The sequence below is a fragment of the Typopeltis vanoorti genome, chromosome 15, assembly GCF_054136105.1.
Source record: "Typopeltis vanoorti isolate ZY-2024b chromosome 15, IOZ_Tvanoo_1.0, whole genome shotgun sequence".
NCBI lineage: Eukaryota > Metazoa > Arthropoda > Arachnida > Uropygi > Thelyphonidae > Typopeltis > Typopeltis vanoorti.
In genome coordinates, this window is record NC_143563.1 from 115,886,840 (window position 1) to 115,906,194 (window position 19,355).

Genomic DNA, 19,355 nt, shown 5'->3' on the forward strand with positions numbered 1-19,355 from the left:
CTTGTATATTGCTATGCATTTTTATGCAAAGGGTCACTACTCGGGCTGTTTCTGCCCTTTATTGAGATGAAAAATGTAAAGGGATATTCATCACAGTTCTAGAATAGTATGGGGGTGCAAGAGCACCTGATAGTATTAGGAGAAAGAAAATACAGATGGATAGTAGGAGAGATAGAAAAAAAAAAAAAAAAAGGTCTCGGCTCATTTACACCATGAAGCTGAACAGCCAAAAAGACCAACTGAAACTAAAATCCAGAGATGACCAGTACCCACGTTGTTAGTCTTATTTAAGTTAATTGTGTTGAGTTGGCCTTCCATGCCTGGAATCACTTTTCAGTCAACCCTGTAGTTTGCCATAAGACCACAGTTAACTAATAGGATGAAACTTGAAAACCTTTTTCAAGTTTCAGAGAAAGGAACTCTGAAGTTCCTTTCTCTGAAATCCAGCTACCTAAATATTGAAATCTTTTCACTTCTAAAATCTTTCCTCCACATCTTATCTTTATATTATCTACCCATTATCATTACCTTGGTCTTCTTTGTGTTAATCCTTAGTCCATACTCTTTACCAGAGTTTTCAATTCTTTGAACAATTTGTTGTAGTCCATTTTCACTTTCTGCCATCACCACTACATCATCCACATACCTTAAGTTATTGATGATTCTTCCATTTATTTTTATTCCTTCTTCTACATTCTCAAGTACCTCTCTAAGCATCTGTTCACTATGAAGGTTAAACAATAATGGTGATAACTTACATCCTTGTCTAACTCCTCTCTCCACCAGGAATTCTCCTTTTCCTCTCCATTTACACATACAGACGCTGTTTGTGTCCAATATATTATCTTAAAAATTTCCAAAATCATAGGAGTTAATATCAACATTTCCTAGAATGTCAAAAAGGCTTTTATGTTTCACTGTATCGGATGCATTTTCAAAGTCTAGAAATCCCAAAAACAACTTTCCACCATGGTTTAGTGTTTTCTCCCCAATAATTCTTAGACAAGTTATAGCCTCTCTAGTTCCTCTGTTGGTTTGGAAACCAAACTGTTCTTCATTCATTTCTTTTTGTATTTTACTCTTGATTCTTTCTAAAATTATCTGTGCCAGAATTTTTGCTGTATGGGTTATAAGACTTATTGTTCTAAAATTGTTACAGTCTAAGACTCCCATCTTTTTTGGAATGAGGATAAATATTGATCTTCTAAACTCCTCTGGTAATTCTTGTCCCTCATAAATTCTGCTAATAATTTGCCATAATACCTTTTTCACCTATATTCCTTATAAGTTCTGTCTGTATACCATCTATTCCAGGGGATTTTCCTTCTTTCATCTTTTGAATTGCTAAGTTCAATTCCTCTCTCATGATGTATAACCTCTGCCCCCCCCTCCCCCCATTGCTCTATTGTTTGATTTCCTCCTTTTTCTCTGTCTTCATACAGTTTACCTGCATATTTCTCCCATCTCCATAATATCTTATCTTTTTCTATCAGAATTTCATCTCTTTCATTCTTGATTGCTCCAATCCTTTGCATCTTTCTCCCTCCTGTCATCGTATTAATGTTTTTGTAAACAACTTTTATATCATTTCTTTCTGCCTTTGCTGTTGTGTCTTTACTCATTTCATCTAACCACTCTTTCTTTTTCCTTCTTATCTCTCTCTTTGTATCTCCATACTGCTTTTTTCCCTCCTCTATTTTTCTCAAAATATTTCCATGGCTTCTTTCTTTTCTCTCTTTCATCTTCTTTTTTAGCTAAATATAGTTCTGTAGCAGTAATTATGCGTTCCTTCAGAATCTTCCATTTTTCACTTACATTGTCACTTACTTGTATATTTCTCTCCTTCATTTCTTCCTCTACTTTCTTTGTGAATTTATTCAACGTGTTTAGTATTTTCAGCTGCTCTATATTCCATGATTTATTTTGTCTCCTTGTGTAGTTACTTTTTTTAAATTAATTTTCATATTGTTTCTATATCTTTTGTTTATCAAAACATAGTCTATCTGATTTCTTCTACTATTTATATCTTCCCTGGGGCTTTCCACATATACAATCTTCTTGGTTGTTTTTTAAACCGAGTGTTCATAATTGCCAAATCATGTTTTCTACAGAAATCCAACAACATCTCCTCTTTTATTTCTCACTTCCAATCCATAGAGCCCAACAATATCTTCCTCTCCCAATTTTTGCATTCATATCACCCTGTATTATAATCATATATTTTGTTTCTACATTTCAAACCCTTTTCTATATCACCATAAACTCTTTCCACCTCCTCACCCTCATAATCACAGGTTGCTAATTATTCAAAATTAAATGGATATTGAATACCATATTATTTCTTAGCCGAATAAGAAACTCAAAGATAGATAATCTAATCTAAGCGTTTCATGCCGAATATAGAAAACTATATAAAGTTTGGTGAGTCTACACGTAAGCCAACACCTGGTAGTGCAATGCTATGGCAACTCGTAGTAAAGGTGGAGCAAGCTCAGATCACTGTTCTTAGTATTTTCCCATAATGTAAAACACAGCTCCTAGGAGATTATTATTATTATTCCTGATACCTCCAAGGAGTCTGAAGACTCATTGTGGGAGGATACCTACAACTGTCTCAACCATTACACTGAATCGCTACTACGAATCATCTCCATCAATGCCATCTACCGCCCACCACCACCACCACAACTAGTATTTTTTTGTCTGTAAATTGCGTGTGTTCGGAAGGGCCGATTTGTCTGTATGCGGGATGAAAAACCCGGGTTTCCGGGAGAAACTCGGGTTTTAGTTCCACATAAACTCTTTCTTAACTGAGAATTCTACATGTTGAGCAATTTTCTCAAACCAGACAGACTGCACGGTCATTTTCCTCAATTGAATGCAGAGTTGCTACTTTAGTTACAGATAGATCTGATGATGCTATTACCAGATCCAGCTCTCTCAAATCCCTATCCCCTGCATCACATGCAGTTTCAGGTAATTATCTCTTAGTAACTATATAAATTCCATTTCCATCTTGCCATGTGTCCTACTTCTAATCCATATTCCCATAGTTGAAGTTCCACAAGATAATAGTTTGGCCTGCTCATAGCATTCATATCTTCAGGGCTCCAAAGCCTAGACCAGGAAGTAAGAATATATTTATTTTGTCCTGTTAACCTCTATCTCACACCAGATAGCATCAGATGATCCACCTCCTTAACGTTTGTTTTTGTTGGTCATTAGTTCTCCTGTCCTATTTCCAGCCTCTTCGAAAAGACAGTTATCTCTTGGTGTTGTTAGCATATGGAGTTTAGTATTGATGCTTATATGCTGGTTTAGAGAGATAACAAAATTAAAGTTTATTGGATCCTATATTTTGTCTTTGTCACAGAAATTTCAGGGATACAATCTCAAAATTGTACAAGCACACAGAAAAACACTCAAAACAACAAGTGTGAAAAAATTAGACTAAAAGCCTAAAGTTCTATGAGGGTCACTCTCTATGGGTGCTGTTGGCTAGCCATAGATGTTGAGCAGGAGGCCTAAGAAATAAAGATGTTGAAAGTTTATTTTTCACTTGGTTAGAGTATAATAAATTTAGTTTAATCCTTTATCCAAGTGTGAGCAAACAAAGTTTGCACCTGAAAGTATCTTCAGGACTGGGGTAAGGTGGTACACACCAGGGCAACTCGTTGCAAAGGTGGAGCAAGATACCAACACTCCTGTCTCAGTATCTCCTATAATGCAAAACACATCTCCTTGTGGATATGTCTAATGTTCTGCATTAAGGGAAGGGCCACTACCCAGACTGCGAATGCTTCTGCCTGGTATCTCAGCTTGGGCCTGGCTCCCACTGAAGAGACCTCAATAAAGGTCGAAACCAGTCTGGGTAGTGGCCCTTCCCTTAATGCAGAACATTAGACATATCTTTAGAGATACTTTCAGGCGCAAACTTTGTTTGCTCACACTTGGATAAAGGATTAAACTAAATTTACTAAGAAATAAAGTTTCCCAAATTATTGGGAAGTTTAATGCAATCACATTTATTAAGATCTAGTTTAACAAATCCACAGCTAATTCTAAGAAAAGGTTTTCAAGTTTATATTTGTTGCAGTGAAGCATTATAGTTTTTTCCATTTGATTCTGTGCAAGGTATTCAAAGCATGGTAAAGCTAGACCAGACTAACCATAGTTATGGCAGCAGGTATTTCTTGTGTTCTTCTAGGTGGATGTTGGTATATCTCCCAGTCTGACCATAATAATATAATTTCCAAGGATAAAGGAGCCTTGTAAACACCTGAAACAGAGAGGGGAAGCAGATAAGGGCAGCCAGCTTCAGATGAGGTTTGAAAGCATAAGAGAGTTTTTTTTTTAGAGTTCCTTTGTTTCTTAGGGAATTCTAAGAAAAGGGATTCAGAATTCCTTTGGAATACTAACAGCATTACTGTGGTCTGTTTATAGAGAGGGATGTGAGAAAAAACTAATTTGTTAATGCATTTTTTAGCATTGTAACCATTGGAGAGAAAGGTCTGGCAAATAAAGGAGCATTCAGCTGAAAGGGAAGCCTGGGTGGAACAGATGTTGGAGGTCCTGTTGACAGGTTTTGATAACACCGTACTGTTGAGAGGGGGATGAAGGAAAGTTTATATATGTACCTATCTGTGTGAGTAGGTTTTGGCAATTTTCCCAAGTACAGTTTGTCTTAAAGTGTCCTCTTTGCTAAACTGAACTGGAAGATTTGGGAATGCTTCTTTATTCAACTATGATGTATACTCTTTTGGTAAAAGTTCTGAAGGGAAAGGTAGTGTTGCAATGTTCAGAACTTCGCATTTTCAGCGGGGTTGGACAAGACAACAATTACCAATATGTTTGATCTCTAACCAGTTAAAACATTTAGCCTTGGGACAGCTGCCACCCAAGTGATAGTACAAATTGCAATGCAGGTCTCATTGCTGGAGCCAGATCCAGAAAGATACAAAGGTTGAATTAATGTAAAAGTTATCTATTTTCCATATACAAGTAATAAGAAGGTGTATTACCTTATTATTAATATATTCTAGATCACAGATATTCATAGAAAGTTCTTTCACTTGGTACTAAGGGAAATTATACTTGCCAAGAAATTATATTCTTGTTTCATCCTTTACTCAAGTGTAAGCAAACCAAGTTTGCACATGAAGTATCTTCACAACTTACCTACTTTTATGCAGAGGCTGTTCATATCCCATCCATTGTTGATTTCACATCACCCTGAGGCTTTGTTTATCTAGCTGATGCCACAGCTACATAATTTTTTGATTATGTTGTACTAATGAACCGTATGTACTAAGCCAAATCGGAATGCAGTTTGATCAGCTGAATTCCAAATTTCCAGTTTTTTTTTTATTTGTTATGTATCTAGGTGAATACCTACTAAGAGAAAAACAGGTGAGAATTAAACAGTGGATCAGAAATCTAGTTGGTTCTTTGTATCCTCCATATGTAATATAGAAGCATTCTTCCACCTATCTAGCTTTTTATTCTTAAGTGAATTAGCGAATGTGTGAATCAATCTATAAATTAGAATTAATATTTGACAAAAATGTCTTGTTTAATTCATTAAGTTCCTTGAGTAATAATTAATATACAGATAACTAACATTTATTTTTTTAAATAATTTTAGGCGATATCTCTAATGAGCTTGTACGTCACTTTCTCATCGAGCCTACATCTAAAGGAGTCAGACTGAAAGGCTGTCCTAATGAACCTATATTTGGTATGAAACTATTAGTTTCATAAACTTAAATAATTATTTTTATATCACTATTGTCTCTGAGTATCATCTTCAAATTGATCAAGAATAAACTTTTCATGATAAAAAGTTGGTTGTATTTATAAATAACAGTAAACCTCAGATATTTAAATTAGACTTATCAAACATGTAGTGTACTAACATGAAGTATTGTTTATTATCTTTTGGTACAGGTATTATATTATGCTAAAATGATCTTTCAGAACATCATGTACCACCTGTTTTTCTTAATAACATAATTTACTTAAAAAGGACAATTTACTAACTGCATTCCTTTCTTTACTATTCACAAAAGAAAAACTATTTTTGCCATTCATGGTAAAAATTTGAATTTTAAAGGACTGAAACAAGGATATAATTACTTGTTAAGAATACTCTCTAAAGAAGTAAAAAAACTTTATGCATCTTGCAAAAGTGGAAAGAGTAGTTCAATGGATGACTTGGAGGAACATACTGATAGTCAAGAATAAGGAGATTATTATTATTCCTCTTTATAAAAAGGCTGTGATATTGATCACCATGAACTACTATGAACTACTGTGCCTAGATTTGGTTGCCTGGATTTTGTAGAGTGGCAGATTAGACTCAGAGGTGAATGACCAAAATAGTGACTGGTCTGCAGAGTGTTCCTTATGACAATAGAGTGAAGGTCTTTGAGCTACAAAGATTGAGTGACAGATGTGATGGAAATATATAAATTCACCAAACGATTTTCTAGAGTAGATGTTAAAGAAAATTTTTAATTCTTGACTGAAAATGGGAGATAACAATGGTTTGCCCTTGGAGGGTGCAAAAGGTTATTGTTAGCAAGGGCATGAATAGTAGTTTTTTCATATAGAGTAGTTAGTGAGTGGAATGGATTACAGGAGGTAGGTGTGAGTGCTTTGTCAATAAAGAAGTTTAAGGTGGTACAGTACATATTATGGTTATTTTGTGCTCCCTATGATGAGTTTTCAAATTCCATGAAAACTTGAAAACACGAATTCCATATAAAAGTAAGCTGGAAGGACAGAGTAAGCTTTATGTATTTGAGAGAAACAAGAATGAATAACTCACCATCAAACTATGGTAAGTTATTACATATATGCATAACTCACCATATCCCTGATGGGTATCCTCAAGGGACATAAAGGATAATATGATATTGGTGCATTAAAACTTTACATTATTACTAACTTCCTGTCAACAGTTTTCCTCCAAATTAGTCCATTATTTTCTAGGACTCCAATGTTATCAGATCTTATATTTTGGTCTTCTAAGGCACTTCTATGTGAGTTGCTTTCCTGCATCCTACTTGGCATCAAACACTTGATATAATCTTTTTTTCTCCTATTTTATTTAAGCGATCATGTCAACTGAGCTTAGCTCTGCTCACACACTCCAGAATACTAAGAATGTTATGTTCCTTCCTAATATATTCCTTTTTAATATGATTTAATCTTCTAATTGTTCTCAGAATTTTCATTTCCGTAGTCTCAGATCTATAAGTTAAAACTGGTTTGAGCACTGTCTTATATTCTGCTATTTAGTATTTTCGACTAATTTTTCTCTTAATCCATTTAAATTTATTCAATTGACTAACTATGATACCAGCTTGGAAGAAGCATTGAATTCGTAGTCATAATCGGGTTCTACTTTCTCCTTCAACATGTTGAAGAGACTTAGCAGTTATGGTCACAGTGCTAAGGGATATACTCTTTTGGGTCAGGTCCTCTATCCATGATGCAAGTAGCTTTTCCATATCACCGATAGGACCTTGTTGTTGTTGCTTCGTTACTATTGTCGATTTAATGGAAGCAGATCCTTTCTCAACCTCTGCGATTTTATCCTTATTTTTCAAAGTGGTCGTCACTGTAGAATGAGACCATCCGAAGTCATGTGCGATCACAATGACAGGCTTATCAGCTTCGTGTTGCTTTATAACTCGCAACTTAGTTTCAAGATCAATTGCTCGCCTCTTTTTCTGTGTTTCTTCACTAGGTCTATTGATTGGGCATGTAGAGGCCATATTGCACAAAAAATCGTGAAATAACTAACGATAAATACACAAATAACCCATTTCTCAAGCATTAAATCAACAAACAAAAACTGTTGAAGACGTGCCGACTGCCGAGGGAGGTTGCTGCTGAAAGCGCTGTTGCCACTGTGCATGCTTTACCTTATGCTCGCTTGAGTCCTGTTCGAAAGTATAACCGAAAATGTTGATCACAGACATATCTTCGAAAGGATGTAAGTTGAGGGATGACTGTACTTGCAAATACCCCTGCATCTTTTAAGAAGTGTCACATTTAGTTTCTGAAACTTGGGAAACTTTCTTTGATCTCAAATTTTCATGCTCACTCACCTTAAGGATGTCTACATGCATGCAGACCTGCATTCCCCCCCTCTTAGCATCCTTAGTTGCACTTTCATCGTCTCACTAAACAACTCAACGCACTTAAATTCAAATTTATAAAAGTCCTTTTGTCCATAAATTTCGCTCCATACATCTAAAAACTTCATGTCATTCCTTCTATACAACCTATCAATCAACTTAGCAGTCATGGTACTTTTCAGTTTACTGTTATACTTTATTCTCTCAATTTTCAGTTCTTCCAATACCTCTTTAAAAAATATCCTCTTGCAATTCATGTTGACCAAGGGTTAGCATATCTGATCTCTAACCAACAGGTTTTGGGTTCAAATCGCACTACGAGCACAGATTTTCTGTCGGGGTGGGGAAATGAATTTCATCACCCATTGTATAAGCACTGTCCTGCTTAATGGAGACCTGAAAAGGCTTGATTAAGTGCCATATTTGGTCTCTAGAGAAGAGTTTTGGACTATGTAAAAAATTACATAAAGCATAAAATTAATACTAAAATATAAAAACAATTACTTTGCTAAATTACTTATCTATACCCAAAGCCCTTTTTCTCTATGCTTTCATAATTTGATGATCCACCTACTAAGAGTTCACTTATGATGAATTTAACTTTCTGACATAGGATTACTGTGGAATTGAGAAAGCTTTTGCTCTCTAGATTTCTGTCTGGTCGTCTCTGATAAGAACCATCAGTTCAAAGCAGCTGTCAGGCCATCAAAATTAATCAAATAAAGGGTGAACATATGGGCTCCTAGGGAGAGCCAATGTCTTAAGTTGTGCAAACCAAAGTAACTCCAGTGCCAAAAGTGATATTCTTATAAGCTAACTGGTATTTTTGAAATGTTTTAAGTTTCCTTAATATTTGGTGATAAAATATGACTGGACTCATTATATCCTCCATTTTAATATAGAAAAAAAATTCTTAGCCTACCAACAGTACTAACATACTATAGATTATCTACATAATCTTTTAAATCATTCATTCTGGTCAAAATTATTACCTCTTTCACTTGATCACTTTGAATTTTAATAGCATCACTAACATATTTAATCTTCACAATAAAGAAGCATGATTATATTCCAATGGCCTATGAAACAATAATCTTAAATGATATTATATTACATAATTATATTAATAGTAAAATGGCTACCTGATAATTACTATTGCTGCTGAAACTTAGAGCTGATTTATTTTTACAGGAAGTCTCTCAGCACTTGTTTACCAACATTCCCTTACACCAATGGCTCTTCCATGTAAACTACTTCTTCCAGAATCAGGTAAGGTTGCTTTTATTAGAGATAAGTGCATACCATGATTTTCATATAATACACAAAGCAGATATTTTATGTACTTTGGGCTATGAGCTTAAAGATAACAGGAGGGGAGGAGAATTCAATGTTAAACTTGTTAGCATACATTATATATATCTCTTGAATTAAAGCATTTATACATATAAATATTAATATTATTATTCAGGCCTCCATGGAGTCAAAAGACTCATCGTGGAAGATCCTTCTTAGGAAACACAAAGTCTGTCATACCACTCCTTAAACGTTCTGGCTCTCACCACTCTATCAGGCAATGCATTCCATGTTTTAACCACCTTCCATGCAAAGAAACCGCTCCTCACCCTCTTGCTCACAGTTTCCTTTCATAACTTCCACGGGCCATCCATGGAAGTTATGAAATTCACTTTATAGTCATCGCTCCTTCCTGCCATTCCACCAAGTGAAAGAACTCCCCAATGTCTACTCTGTAACTGCCTCTCAACAGTTTAAAAGTCTCAATCATATCACTTCTCCTTCTTCTACCTACCAAACTCTGCAGTCCACATTCCCTCAGTCGATCCTCGTAACTAACATTGTACAGTCTTGAAACGATCTTTGTTATCTGCCTCTATACCCTTTCCAGAGTTAATTTATCCTATTCAAATCCTGAGGACTGATCAGGATCTTATACAACAGAATGATAACTCTTTTATCTCTGCAGGTTAGCATCCTTCTCAGTATTGCAGCAATCCTCTGGGTTACCTTCACCACCTTTGCAATATGCTCCCTGGATTTCAGTTTCTATCAATCATCACCCCCCCCAGATCTCGTCTCCCCCTACGTCTGATATTACTGATAACCCTTCCAAGCTTCACATCATCCACAAAAAACTGAATATTGCCTTGCAATCCATTGACAATGTCATTGATATAAAGGTTGAACAATGTAGGTTCCAGTACTGAGCCCTGTGGAACCCCCACTTGTAACCTTCTGCTTCCTTGATATTGTCCCACCATACACAACTCCCTGATACCTATCAGACAGCCAATCCTGAATCCATTTGACTAACCCGATATTTAAACCCATGTGCTGCAACACTTAAATATCAGCTTATCATGTGCCACCCTGTTAAATGCCTTTGCAAAATCCAAAAAAAAAAAAAAAAAAAAGGCATTTATATGCCTTCCCCCTCATCAACTGCTCTTGTCACTTTATTATAAAAGGCAATCATGTTACTAAAGCAAGAGCGCCCATTAACAAATCCATGTTGATTCTCACAAATAACATTACTTTCATCTGCCCAATGCTGTATATAGTCCCTCACTAATTGTTATCATTGTCTGGTGCATATACCTTCAGTAACAGATATAACAAAGTTGAACATGATTAATGGTTCATGACTCCTCTCAGTTTTCCTAATGTTGCCTATTGTTTGCCAGGTTATTTAATCAGACCTTTTCATTAAAGCACTCCAGACTGCTGCATCAACCTATATATATATATATTTTTTTTTTTTTTTCCCCTTGCCATTTGTGATTCATCAGTCATAACATTATTACACAAGTATCTGCATCAAATTAGAAGACAACACTGCAGGAGATCCACAACAGCCATTATTCACACAATACCTATCATAATATTTCCTCTTTTCAAGATCATTTCACTGTCAGAGTACTCACAACTACCTCTGGAAATCCATTCAGCCGTTCACCACTATTCAAGCAAAAAATCTAATTCTCATATCCTTGCTAACCACACTCTCACACAACTTCCAGAGTTTCCTTAGTTCTCTTCCTACTCATCAAATATCAAAAATGTCTTTTATATCAATTTTATAGTACCCCATTACTAGCTTGTAAATTTCTACCATGTTCCATCTTTTCTGCCTGTCAGTTAAACTTTACAACCCAGACACCTTAAATATATCCTCAGAGGGAGCATTCCATCTTGGGCATTCATCTCTGGATCCTTTCCACTACCTCCTCATTTCCTAAGAAACCCAGGCGACTAAATATGTGCAGTTCTCAAGAGGTGTTATCATAGTCTTAACAAAGAGGAATAATAATCAACCTTATCTCCACTTGTCAATGCATATTTCAGCATCCAAGTAATCCTTTGAACTTCCTTTCAGCATCCAAGTAATCCTTTGAAAAGTGGCAAAATTCTATTTTGCCACTTTTCAAAGTAATCTTTGAAAAGAGGCAAAATGTAATCTTTTCATCATATGGTTCATAAGCTTACACTTTGCCACGTTAAACTGATAACTTCACCCACATTGCCACATTATTTATATCACATTATAGGTTCTCAACATTACCTTTATTAATCTCTTCAATTTGGCATCATCATCAAACCGTAGTGGCCGTACTGCAAAGCCTTTGAAGTATTCCACTAGTCAATCTATATTGATATCACATTATAGGTTCTTTTGAATTTTATTCTACCATATTCTATTATCTGTGTGTAAACATACCCCCCCCTTTCCATCCATTCCCATTTGTTCCAAATTATACAACAGATATCCATGTGGTATTCTGTCAAATGCCCCTGTAAAGTTCAGCAGTATCATGGTGCAGCTATTTCTGTTATCCAATTCATTACTCTATTATAAAATGTGAATAAATTACTAAGGCAGGATGTACCTTTTACAAAACCATAGAGTATCATATTCTTATGTAAAATTTTATCTATTGTATCTATCTTGCCTATCTATTGTGCCATTGTAAAATCTTTATTCTCTTTATTGAATTACTTTCTTTTTGTCAAATCTTAATTCTTAAATCTTAATTTCACTTATTGCACTTGTATCTTAGTAAATCCTTCTATAGTTAAACTTTATTTCTTTTAACTTCAATATCTCTCTTGGCCAATCTTTACACATAAGAACAATGCTAGTGGTTTGGGGGACAAAGGGAATACTAATGGTTAACGCCACTTCCTTTGTCTCCTCGCTGGTTCTAAATTCCTTTTTCGGATTCAGGGAAAATTTATTTTTCACTGCACCACCCTGAATCCTAGATTAACAAAGAATGTAGAATCAAGGATCCAGAACACAGTTTAGCATACAATCTTATTTTACTATAGGTTACGTTTGCAGTTGTAGCCTCTCTATAAATTAATCTCCTGCTGGTCCGTATTTTATGAGAAAATGCAATAGAGAAGAAAATCAGGCAAGTCATCAGTTAAACAAAAAAAAAACACAACATTTAATTCATTTGAAACATTATACACATTATGAATTTACTCTTATTAAGAAATCTGCAATTGCTAATGAATGAGCACTAATTACTCAGATTCTCTATATCTATCTTAGCATGCATGACAAAGAACTTCATTTATGATTTACAACTTATACTTGAAAGATCTCACTTATTCATCAACACTAAAGACATTTGTTAACTGAATTACTAAATTAGCTTCACATGCTCTCATACAATTTCTCTCACAAAATTCATATAACTTATTCACTCATTACAACAGACAATTCCTAGGCTCCACTGGCTCTTGCACTATTTCTTTTACAAAATACTCAAAATTCTCATATCTTACTCTATCATTAAAGAAACATTCTCTAGAGTCCTTCCTAAATTTACAGACAACCTTCTAATGCACATAACGTACAGTCTATGTTTTTCTTATGAAAAACATAGACTGTACGTTACCAATTGCTGGGGAGCTATCTGGCCACCTTACCTATCTCGTCTGGACAATTACTTTAGACTCCACGTTCCTTCTGCTTTTTCTGAGGCATTCTTCAAGGGTTCAATCAGCATTTACTTCTGCCGCCGAAAATAGGTAGACGTTGTTCTCTGGTGAACTCGCTCAACATCATAACGATATCTCCGTAAGCATCGGTGATTATTTTCTGTTGGGCTGGTCACCGACCAGTAAATTTTAGGGAAATCCACGGCAAAGTTCCTCAGTCATTGTCTCAAGTCCGCAGGGGACGCCACGAGGAGGCTCCACACACAACAGCAAGAAGGCTCCACACAAAACAGCATAAGAGTAAGAGAGTTTTTCTGGCGCTGCACGACTTTTTAAATTGCGCGCCACACATTCACTCTACATCATCGATTTCTCCTCCTATTTTTCAGCGTCGCATCCACTACTAAGTGCCACACACGGAATTCTTAGCTTACTCTTCCAAGCATATGAGTGGGGGGGAGGGGACTACTTGCTTACAAAAAGGGTGCACACCTGTACTCTTTGTTGCACATGTTCAGAATCCGGCCACTTTTGTTTAATCGGATTATCTCTTTCTCCCAGCAATTTATAAGTACTTACACTTAAGCAGTAAGGTTTAAGCAATTTAGCAATTCACAATACTTTACAATATAACATATTAAATGAAGGATTCTCAGCTTAATAATATTTTAGTGAAATTACAAGTGTCTAGTATATTCTGATATATCAATAATTGATTCAAAAATGTAACCCCATGTTAAGTCTGAAGGAAACGTAAATTAATTTAATTTTTGTTTCATTCAGAACTTAACACTTACCTGCTTATTCTTGAATTCTACTTTTAACCAACTTTTCCAGTACTTCAACCACCATTCCACAGATACTAATTTGACTGTAATTTGCTACTTCGGTTCTTGGAAACAACTTTCTCTAATAGAACTATCTTGCACTCCTTCCACTCCCTTGGAACCTTGTCAGAGCCAAGACTTAGATTAAACAGCTTGGTCAGATGCACTGCCAGCTGTCTTGCACATGGGCATATATGCCATCCAATCCCATTGCTATATTCAAGTTGATATTTTTCAATATGCTGAGTACCTTAGGTGATGTACCTCAATTCTCACATCAATCTCATCTCATCTCATCAATGTAACATCCTGGATGTTACATCCTTGCAAAATTAGCACTCAGTAACTCAACCATTTCTTCTGCTTCTGTCACTTTCCTACCATCGGCATTGATTAACATTATCTTTCCATAATCATTCTTCTTCTCTCGTGTTACATAACCTCTTTAAGATTTTCTGAAGAGAGCCCACTTGCAATTTTCTAACAGATTTTCTAAATCTGTTTGAGAGAAAAAGTGCCAGGTGCCTTTAATAACTGTGCTTTATATTGCTCATAGGAATTAAGTTTTCCTTTATATATTCTTATTACAGTAACTGCCATGGATTCAGTAGATTGATCATTGGAGGCTCACTAGCCACAAGTCTATCATGTTCAATGTTTAAATCATTTACACTCCTCACATTTGCAATGCATTCCATTCAATAACCATTCTCCATGTAAAAGATCTACTCCTCACACCCTTCTTCTCTGCATCTTCACATAACTTCCAGGGATATCTTCTCATTCTTCCCATGTAACTCTCCACTCTTTTTATAATCCCTTTTGTATTAATCTATTAAAATTCCTTCACTAACTAGAAGGTCTCTGCCATATCACCTCTTTTCCTCCTATTCACCAAACTCCGCAGTCTACATTCCCTCAACCACTATAAATAACTAACATTCCAGAGTCCTGATATCACTTTGGTCATTTATCTATAGATCCTCTCTAGTGTTTCCAAATACAATGAAAACTAGGTGACTAAGTTAGGCCCCGGGTTCAATTCTTGTTTTTATTAAAAACTTTTTCTCTAGCCAAATCTTTCAAATTCCAGTAGGAAGCATGTTGCTGGGCCATCTTGCCAAGATGAGTGTGTTCCCTTCCAAGGGTGGTTCTTAAGTGAACACACTTCATCATCAAAGTAAAGCCAATCACTGAAAAACATTCTCTCATAGTAGATAATGCACTATATGTTGATGTCAGTTTTCTGTAGAAAGTTTTACCATTGGGCTGCAAAGTATATTATATTATATATGACAAGAAATTATATTCTTGTCATAAACTTAGTCATGAAGATACTTCATGCTTAGTCATGAAGTATCTTCATGACTAAGTTGTGAAGATATTTCATGAAGATACTTCACAAGCAAACTTTGTTTGCTCATGCTTGGTAAAAGGATTGAAACAAGAATATAAGTTCTTGTTAACCACAATATATTTAACAATTTTCTGTCATTCTTGTAACATAAGAATCACTGGAAGGTTACTTCAACAATTGATTCTATCTGTTCATGTGCTCTTAGTAATGGATTTTCACTTTCAGGATTAAAAACACTCTTGGTCCAAGCAGAAAACTTACATTTGTTGCACATATTTATCAAACTGCATGTTCAATCCTCTCCTGTTTCTTGCAGTTGATAAATATGTTGAGCATAAACTGCACAGATCGATGTGCCTCGATTCACCTTTATTGTGCATTTGTTTACTCAATGCTTGATTATGGGTGTCATGCTTCTGCAAGAAAGAATACTTTGCAATAGTTGGATTGTATCTTTCATTGAGGTATATGAATTGCTACTAGTGCATTTTGCACATCCTGCTTTCAAAGTCATGTTGAAACAAACCTGTGATGTGAAGATGAACCTGTTCTATCTGTATGTGAACTAAAAATAGTCTTTGCCTAATTAGCACTGTATACAGACTAATATTTTATTCCTGTGCTGGGAAGTTCAGTATTACACATCAGGCTGCCATTTGTCATTCATGTCTGCACTGAATGCAATAATACTCCTCCACAGGAGGTTCACACTCTATCATGCAGTCTCCTGCTGTGGTAGCTAAGTAAGTGGCAGACTATCATCAGTTTACCTGAAGCTGCTTGACGGAGCAATCTGGTTTCATATCCATCCATACTGATGGTTCAAGATCTGAGAACTCTGTTGGTTGGTACTGCTTTTTTTGGTCATCTTTTCTCCATTTGGAGTCCACTTGAACGCAGTAAGTATACTTCAGAGCTGCATGCTATTCATCTTGGGCCAGTATATATAAAATAAGACAGCTACGAAAAATGTATGATTTATACGGAGAGGTGATATGATTGAGACTTTTAAATTGTTGAAAAGTGGTTACAGGGTTGACACTGGGGAGTTCTTTTGCTTGGTTGAACAGAGGGATGGGATGACAAGAGGCCATCCCTGGAAGTTATGAAAGGAAACTGTAAGCAAGAGGGTGAGGAGTGGTTTCTTTGCATGGAGGGTGGTTGAACCATGGAATGCATTGCCTGATGGAGTGGTAAGAGTGAGAGCGGTCAATGAGTTTAAGGAGTGGTATGATAGACTTTATGTATCTTAGGGGGGGGACCTCCCCTCGATGAGTCTTGATAGACTTTGTGTTTCTTAGGAAGGACGAAAGATGTCAAAAGTTTATTTTTCTTGGTTAGACTATAATAAATTTAGTTTAATCCTTTATCCAAGTGTGAGCATACAAATTTTGCACCTGAAAGTATCTTCGGGACTGGGGTAAGTTGGTACAACACCAGACAACTCGTTGCAAAGGTGGAGCAAGCTAACATCACTCCTATCTCAGTATCTCCCATAATGCAAAACACATCTCCTTGTGGATATGTATAATGTTATGCATTAAGGGAAGGGCCACTACCCAGACTAATTTCAATCTTTATTGAGGTCTCTTCAGTGGGAGCCAGGCTCAAGTGGAGATACCAGGCAGAAGCATTAGCAAGGTCATCTCTACCTACAGGAGTTGCCAAATGGTGTGCCAACTTTGGCATACCGTTTGGTTTGGATATTATACATATCCACAAGGAGATGTATTTTGCATTATGGGAAATACTGAGATAGGAGTGATGTTAGCTTGCTCCATCTTTGCAACGAGTTGCCTGGTGTTGTACCACCTTACCCCAGTCCTAAAGATACTTTCAGGCGCAAACTTTGTTTGCTCACACTTGGATAAAGGATTAAACTAAATTTATTATTAGGAAGGACCTCCCACGATGAGTATTTTGACTCCATGGAGGCCTGGATAATAATAACAATACAGACTGATTAATTTCTTGAGTGGCTGCCTCCTCTCCTGTGTGCAGTCCACATCCAATGTCCCTGAATTTTGATGTTTTATGCTGGATTCACAGCCGTGTTGGAATCAAGAGTAAATAGACCACAGAAGCAATTGTATGGCAAGCTCATACTTTGTCCAAATGCCCATTTTTTTAATTCTCTATACAGACTATAAGACTATTATTACTGCCAAGTAACTTAGCATTTTTATAAACTTATGTAATCATGGTAGGTAATATCCTCACAACCTTGTGTTATGTCTGCCACTGTATGTGTTTCTGATTATATTTTTCTATTGGAAAATCCTGTTTTCAAAAAGGAAATCCCATCTGCATGAGTCTGGAAACTTATTATTAGTTAAAAAGACTTTACAAATATTCCTTGCTTGCATGAGGATTCAAACCCAGGTTTGCACAAAATAATCTATCGTTACTAATAACTGCATTTCAGAGGGCGTAATATATACAACATTGACTTTGCTAACCTCTGCTGCAGACTGATCAAGTACCAAGAAACAACACCTAGAACTATTAATATTTCTTAACTGGAAAAAAAAAATAATGTTTTTAATATTAGAATATGAAAATTCTAAATATTTTTGGAAGTAATTTCTCTAATAGCTGAGCTGATATACACATATATATTTTTTTTTAATCGTTTTTTTTTTTTTTAAGTTAGGAACATGGATTTACTGGATGTACAGTTTATGCGAATAACTAATAACAGATTCCATAGAAGTTTTAAAAACAATAACATAAAATATTACCATTCTGGATCTCACAAAAAAGTATAAAAGAATGAAAAGAATAAATTTTTTTAAGTGCCTAACACATTAACAAAAATCAAATCTTGATACCATTTTCAAATGAAAGAGAATGAAAGGGTTACTAGAAGAAGAAAAATGAAGAGTGAGAGTGTAAAGTTTATGGATCTGCTACCACAGTGTGATAGAGGCAAGTTGTGAAGGATATCATGATTTCAAATGAGTGAATGCACTGATTGAGCAGGATGAGTAATGAGCAATTTGTAGACTATGGACTGAGATGATTACAATGAAACAGATTTGGAGTAAGGTGTTTCAAGAAAGTAATGTTCACAGGGAATGTGGAAGTGCAAAGTCAGCAAAACTAAAGACATTAGGAAGGAGAGGGATATGCAGGTCACTGAGAATGACCAAAAAATGTGGAATCTAGTTTTTCAGGAAATGAAATTGAATGGAGTAGCCAATACAAGGAATGAACTAGTTGTGAGCCTAATAGGATTCTGCAGTTCAAGTATACTAATGAAAGATCTGGAATAACAGGAAGATGTTTCAGACAGTGACTGATGCAACTTCATTAAAATTATAGACAATGTGAGAGCTGATTATAGAAATAGTGAGGATGTAGTGGCAGGAATAGAATATGAAGAATATAATTTTTTCAGGGAGGAAAACGTGTGGGGGACAGATCCAGCCAAAAAGAGTAGAAGGTTAACCTGGAAAAAGAGATATGGGAGGCAGTGCATTTGAGTCAATATGATGGGAGAGACTAACAAGACAAAATATGCAGTTGGCCATTGCCATATGCCATGGGGTGCAAGAGAAAAGATGACTTTCACTGCAAATTATCATGATGAATGTTTGTAACCAAAGTAGCCACATTGCTTACAACTGGGTAGAATAATCATGTTGTCATGATCTAAGAGATTACCGAATGTATAATTTTCAAGCTAAGTGTTATATATGGAAGGTAGGCTGAAGCAGCAGTGCCATGGAAGAAGAATCTGCAAGAAGGATGTTTGCAGTGTATGAGTGATAGACAGTGGGTGTCTGAAGGAAGCAATATTAAACTGTATACCCAAAACAGTTTAATATTGCTTCCTTCAGACACCCACTGTCTATCACTCATACAAGGAGAATAAATCAAGTAGGAGACAGATGGATAAGTAGTACTGTTAAGCAGGAGTTGCAAAATATGAAAATGTTGGGGATATGTAAGGAGAAAAGTGGTCAGCAAGGAACAGGCAAGGCAAGTGACCAGAATGGTAATGAAAGTAACATCAGATTGTGAGAGGAAATTAAAAGCAGACCATAGGAAATCTCA

General features: G+C 35.8%; 1 protein-coding gene across 1 annotated transcript in view; it reads left to right on the forward strand.

Annotated features, from left to right (window-relative positions):
* The window catches only part of LOC150099091 (tensin-1-like), a 780,515-nt gene that overhangs the window by 707,448 nt on the left and 53,712 nt on the right, over positions 1-19,355 (forward strand). The window contains exons 29-30 of the mRNA XM_090405808.1: positions 5,645-5,737; positions 9,339-9,416. Of these exons, the coding sequence (XP_090261934.1) occupies positions 5,645-5,737; positions 9,339-9,416 (171 nt within the window). The remainder of the gene's footprint in view (positions 1-5,644; positions 5,738-9,338; positions 9,417-19,355) is intronic.